This window comes from Phaseolus vulgaris, chromosome 11 (genome assembly GCF_051622355.1).
Source record: "Phaseolus vulgaris cultivar YP4 chromosome 11, ASM5162235v1, whole genome shotgun sequence".
Taxonomy (NCBI): domain Eukaryota; kingdom Viridiplantae; phylum Streptophyta; class Magnoliopsida; order Fabales; family Fabaceae; genus Phaseolus; species Phaseolus vulgaris.
The window spans coordinates 52974755-52981098 of record NC_143508.1 but is presented as its reverse complement, the minus strand read 5'-3'; the positions used below and the strand labels follow the sequence as shown (position 1 = coordinate 52981098).

General features: G+C 25.3%; 1 protein-coding gene across 1 annotated transcript; it reads right to left on the bottom strand.

Annotated features, from left to right (window-relative positions):
• Positions 1-2375: 2375 nt before the first annotated feature.
• Positions 2376-5097, bottom strand: LOC137827671 (aspartate carbamoyltransferase). The gene is made up of 3 exons (XM_068633913.2): positions 4826-5097; positions 4188-4243; positions 2376-2755 (listed from the first exon to the last, which is right to left on the bottom strand). The coding sequence occupies exons 1-3, from the start codon at positions 4905-4907 to the stop codon at positions 2615-2617; spliced, it is 279 nt and encodes a 92-aa protein (XP_068490014.1). The 5' UTR covers positions 4908-5097; the 3' UTR covers positions 2376-2614.
• Between the last annotated feature and the right edge of the window lie 1247 nt (positions 5098-6344).

The window sequence follows — 6344 nt, the reverse complement described above, 5'->3', positions numbered from 1 at the left end:
CTTCAATGTTCAACTGAAGTATTTATTTAATTCACAAGTTTAGAATTAAAATAGTAAATATCTTTTTTATGAAGGTCCTTTCTTATTCATACTTTTTCATTAAACTTTAAGTTGTGTAAAGATTAGTATAGATTCAATTCTTTTAATCATAATTAATTTTATTTAATATGCAAATTAGTGTGAGATTGAATTTGAACAAAATGTTGTGTTGCCCCATAAGGGTGTTGACAATATATAGTATTTAAAATATTTGGTGGTTTATAGTCTTTCAAATTAAATAGGTAGACCAAGTCAATTATTTTTTTGAAGAAATTCAAAGAGAAATATAGCAATATAGGAGGAGAGATAAAGAAGGAAATAGAAAGAATGTTGTGTGTGGTATGACTATGAGGGTGACTTGTCCATCAACACTTAGTTCTATCCATGGAGGCTTATCATTGGTATGCATTTGCTCATAAAAAAAAATAAAAAAGAAAAAAATCATTGGTATTCATTGCATCTCACTAACTACTTAGTGAGTAGTTGACTATGATGTCATATCACCCCTAAAGTGTCACATCATCACTTGTTATTATATGCTTCTTTTCTTCATATTAGATATGCAAGTGGGAAGCTTTTGTAGTAGGGTTACTATTTGCATTGTTACATTTCAATAGATTTTTAATTGCTAAAAAGTAATGAATGAGTTGAAGAGACTAGGTTTAGATGAAATGTGCAACTCATTACTTTTATTTAGGTTTTATCTATCCATATTTATAAGAGAAAAAACCAAAATTTTCATTAGTTAAATTAATTTTTATATATAAGTTAAAAATAAAAAATCAAATAAATTATATGAAAAAAATTGTAAAGCAAACACTACAAGAAAATTATTAATTAATAACAAAATTTAGAGACAAAAAATAATTAATCAATATATTGACTAAATTTAGATACTATTTTAGAGACTAAAAATTATTGATATCTAAATTGGTTTTTATTATTAATAAAAATTTATAAAATAATTTTTAAATTGATATTTAAATTAGCTATCAAAGTTTGAGCTACTAATATTTTAGATTCTAAATTAGTTTTTAAAAGCCTAATAGAGACTAATTTAAAATATAAAGTAGTTACTAACTAAAACCTTGGTAGTTAAAGGTTAGATACTAATTTAGGAACTATTTTATAATTTTTTATTAATAATAAAAACTACTTTAGATATCAATAAATTTTTAATTTATAAAATGGTCTATAATTTAATCCATATAGTAAATAATTATTTTGGTTTGTGTTCCAGTACGCTTAATTTAGTCTCACATCGCTTAGGATTCGAAGCCAATGATAATTTATATACTTCTTTCTCCCTTAACCCACTGTGATGTCTTTTAAGGACAAAACTGTGACGAAACTCCAAGTTCCAAAGTGGACAATACCTCGGATGCGGTGATTAACCCTAATGATGTTATCTCAATGAATTTGAAGTTGGAACATTGATTCCTTAACCCTTCAACTAGGAAGAATCCTCTCCTTAGACCTCGAATGGTATACCAAAGCAAATTATACAATTTTAACTACTTATTACTTTAGATTTTAAAGTTGGTAGCTAAAATAGAAGAGTTCTCGTATTGACTAAGTACGGGTATGAACATAAATAATGTATATTTTTTAAATTGGATATGAAGATATTGATGAGTATGTGTGTATATATCTCTCTCTTACCCGTCCCCATATTCGTCCCAATACTCATCCTCATTTTCATACTTACTTTTTAAATTACTAAAACACCTTTCATTTATTAGGTAATCTAAGAAACTTTCCTTGATTCTTAATTTCGTAATTTATTTTTGTCTTATATTTGATAACTTTTTCTCTTCTATAATTATTTGACCTCTCATTTAATATATAATTATAATTTATTTCTTCATATTTGATATTGGAGAAAATTTCTTTATATTTGATATTGGAGAAAAAAATATGTATTCTCTTAACATTGAATGCTTTGTAATATGATATTTCATTTGATGTGATTCTTATTTTTTTTATAAAAAAACTATTTAATTAATACATGGAACAATAAGTAGATAAATACAAACGAAAGTACAAGATACGAGATAATTTTTATTTTTTTCTCAACAAAAAGTGAAATGAATTAATTGGAATATCTAAGGATGTCATGATCCGTTTAAAAAAACCAAAAACATGTTCACATGTTAACTAATGCTTATGAACATAATTTGTAACCAAAATTTAGTTGTTATTTTCTTAACTAATAGTTTTCTCTCTTATATTTAGAAAATGAATCATTAGAAAGAAGACAAATAATATATATATATATATATATATATATATATTAATTACTTTTATTCATATAAGTACACATTTACGATGATATCTAAGTAAAGTATATATGTATTTTATATATATGGACTCATCATACAACAAAACTTGAACTATGTAAAACACACATCTTCTAATAGATCTATTATATAATTATGCTACTAAGTTACTAGGGTTTTCTTTTTGTATATGACTTACTATATCTTACATGATTAAGATAAGAGCACATTATTTATGATACTTGTGCCAATACACCAACTTCCAAGATTCACATAATAGTGAGATTGAAGTTAAGTTAATTGGGTATGAGCTTGAAAGGAGGCTTTGAAAGAGATGGTGATGGATCATATCGTCCATAGTCTTTTGTGTTAGCCCTAAGAACCCTCTCATGGATGCTGCTTACTTCTTCCTTATTCAGTGCCTTCCTTGATGTTCCCTAACAAATTAAAAAAAAAAAACATTATTCATTTTGATTCTATACGTAGAAAACAGATAAACAGTACAAGAAAATCATTAAATAAAAATCAATTTTGGATAAAAAACAGATAAACAGTACAAGAAAATCATTAAATAGAAACTAATTTTAGAGACAATAAATAATTAATTGTTTTATTCACTATTTTAGAGACAACAAAAATTATCGGTATCTAAATTAATTTCTATTATTGATAAATAGTTTTTAAATTGACATCTAATTAACTATCAATGTTTTAACTACTAATTATCTAGATTCTAAAGTTAATAGTTAAAATCTTGGTAGCTAATTAGATACTAGTTTTAAAACTATTTATTAATAATATAAACTAACTTAGATACCAGTAATTTTGTTAGTTTGTATAGTATCTAATTTAGTCAATACAACAACTAAGTATTCTTTGTTTCTAAAATTAATTTCTATTTAATGATTTTTTTTAGTGAAATAAAAAAAAATATCATATAAATAGTACACATGATGATTTATTATTAGACGATAATATAAAGTAGAAAAGGGTTAACACACTTTTTCTATCAAATATTTTATGATTGATTACAATTATTGAATGTTACAAAAGAGTGAATCATTGAATGTGTAGTGGAACCATCAAAATCCATAATTTTCTATAAAATTCAACTAGTAAAATAGAGTGTGTTAAAAAAATGTTACTAATATTTTCTGTAGAAAAATATATTATATTATTAGTATGTTCTGTTTATTCTTTGTAGCTATATATATGCATGTTTAATTACTCTCATTTCCCATGTTCTCAGTCATCTAATACACTCACACACACAAATACACATAAGAAAAATAACAAAGATTGAATAAATAAGAATAAAAAAAAAAAAATTAGCAAAAATGAACTCTTTCAAATAGGAAGGTAATATTGGGATTGCGTTTTATATGAACAAACACCTTCTAGACCTAGTTTTATTTTCTTTTTTATTATTTTTTTGTTTTGTCTTCGAATAGAAGTCTAAATTTTTTTTTATTGATTTCTTTGTAATTTTTCCATTGAATTATCAAGTTTTAAAAGTTTTTTTTTTAATAAAAACAAAATAGGAAGGTAATAGATGGGTAGTTCATGAGTTCTGCACCATTTTGTTAGTTACAACCACAAGGTTTCAAAGAGAGAGAAGAGGGATAACCCACAGTGTTAGCAACATATGATGTTCAAGAAGATACCCAACTATTCAATATTTCTCAGAAATTAACATACATGGTTTTGAAGAGAGGTGAAGAATATCAGAAAGGTAACACTTTGTTCTTGAAAACTGATTCATACACACATGTGAATAACCTTATATATATTGAAGAAAAGCTTAATGAAAGTGTATATATGAAGCTAAAACAAACAGATTAAGATCAAAACTTGGTCATGCATGCATACCTCTTCAATTGCATTCACATCTTTGGTGAAGTTCCTCATAACCTTCGATCGTCTAGCTGCATATGCATTAAGGTAAACTTTCGTTAATGCCATCAAACACTTTATTAAGACTTTATAGTTTCACATTATATGAATCTGTATATGCATAATAATATCTATGAATACACTATATATGCATAATATATAACAGTAAAAAAATAAAGTTATGTCAAAGTTAATCACATGCCATGTTCAGATATCAGATATCAGATATCAGTTGAAATATCAGATATCAGTTGTGTGAAGTTGCATAGTGTCTAAAAAAATTTTATACATAAAAAAAATTAATCACATGCCATGCACTTAATCTCATAGGCATATGAAGTAAAAGATAATCAAAACCCCATACTCTGATAGATACACATTATATATATATATATATATATATATTAGTTTCTTCTACCTATCAAAGCTAACCTGAAGGCAACAATATCACTGCTTTTGATGGTATATATTTGGTTCAGATATGTTAAGATACACATGTTAGAAGTGTTTTGTTTTGGCAAAAAGAGAACTTATCAAAATAATGACTTGTAACTTTGTATCCAAACAAACTCTTAGATATTTGTGTTGATATACCAAGACCTAAAAAGACCCACCTGCAAAAGATGTTGATGGAAGTGATGCAGAGAGTAGGAGAAAGAGGAGGGTGAAGTTCTTGAGAAGCATGAGAGTACCCATTTGAGAAAAGTTTATGTCTTTGTAGGTTTGAAGTTATAGGGTGTTTCCTATGTATATTGCAAGGAAGAAGAAATTCCCCACAGAGGAAGAAGCCTTTTGAAGAAAAAACTGAAGTTGACACTTTAATTTTGAAAGCAAGTGTTGGCACTCTTTAGCATATAAATATTCAAAGAGAAAAGGTGTGTGTATCACTTTGCTTTTGTTGGGGCACTAAGTCTTAGAAGTTAGTGGAGTGACATATATTAATTAGGATAATAGTTGAAATTAGACCTTAGTGGAAATAATTATATACCCTATAAACAATTAAATTTTCTACCCTACCAAACTTTTATTTCTCACCATATTTTGAACTTAAAATATTTTCAAACCAACATGGAAACTTCAATTTTTATATGATTGAAAATTGTTTTTTTATTGTGCCCAAAAGCTTTACAGCAAATCCATCTTTCTATAGCATATTCATGGCTATATGTTTTTGCTACCCTTCCTTTCTTCTAAAAGTTTATTCTGGTATTGAATAAAACTTTTTTCATTATCATCATTCATTCAAAATCACTGAAAAAAGAGACTTTCAAATAACTACCTTACAGATTGTAGTAATAATAATTTTTTTTATCGTATAACTTAAGTAAAATTACTTATAAAAAATAACTAACTTTTAATTAAAAAAAACAAATTAAAACAGTCACAACCTAAAAACATTTCTAAAATGCTCCATTTAATTTAATTATTTTTTCTGATAAAAAAAATAAAACGTCAAATTTATTAATTTATTCTTAATAGGTTTACGATGGAACAAACTAAAACAAGTCACATTAATCTATTTTGATATCCTTAAATAAAACAACCAAATCGTCAATATTTTTTATAATTTAAAATTTAAAATTATTATTCTAATTTTTAAAATGACTTGTTTCTCAACAAAATTAAATATTAAAATGATGCACACATACATACCTTTCATGGTTAAGAAATGGTATTTTAAGAAATTTGTAATTATAATTTTCTATCCTACTATAATTAAATAATCAATTATCATTTTATATCATTTAATATTTATCAACTAATTTATTAATTTAAATTTTTTAACTTCCAATTATTTTATAACATATGTTTCCAAACGAACATACATATAAAAAATCAACAAAGAAAATTCAGAAGAAAACATTAATTAAACCTTGCACCTCATCTTGATATAAAACATCTATACCATATTCAACCACTTCCATAAAATTCTCTGCATCACTTCCTAAACCATACCACAGTTATTGCTTTCTATGTAAACTTCTAATGAGTTTATGACATAATTTTTCTAATAAACAATAATCAAGCAAATAACACCTCTATTTAATAACAATAATAAACATTAATTAACATTGATTTAACCTCAATCAAGCAAATAACTTTATCTACTTACAAAATCTCATTAGTTCTGTC

Excerpts from the sequence above, each read along its gene's own strand:
- LOC137827671 (XM_068633913.2), bottom strand. The coding sequence starts at position 4,907 with ATGGGTACTCTCATGCTTCTCAAGAACTTCACCCTCCTCTTTCTCCTA. Across the intron at positions 4,244-4,825 it reads TCCATCAACATCTTTTGCAG|CTAGACGATCGAAGGTTATG; the intron begins GTGGGTCTTTTT and ends ATGCATATGCAG. Across the intron at positions 2,756-4,187 it reads ATGTGAATGCAATTGAAGAG|GGAACATCAAGGAAGGCACT; the intron begins GTATGCATGCAT and ends TTAATTTGTTAG.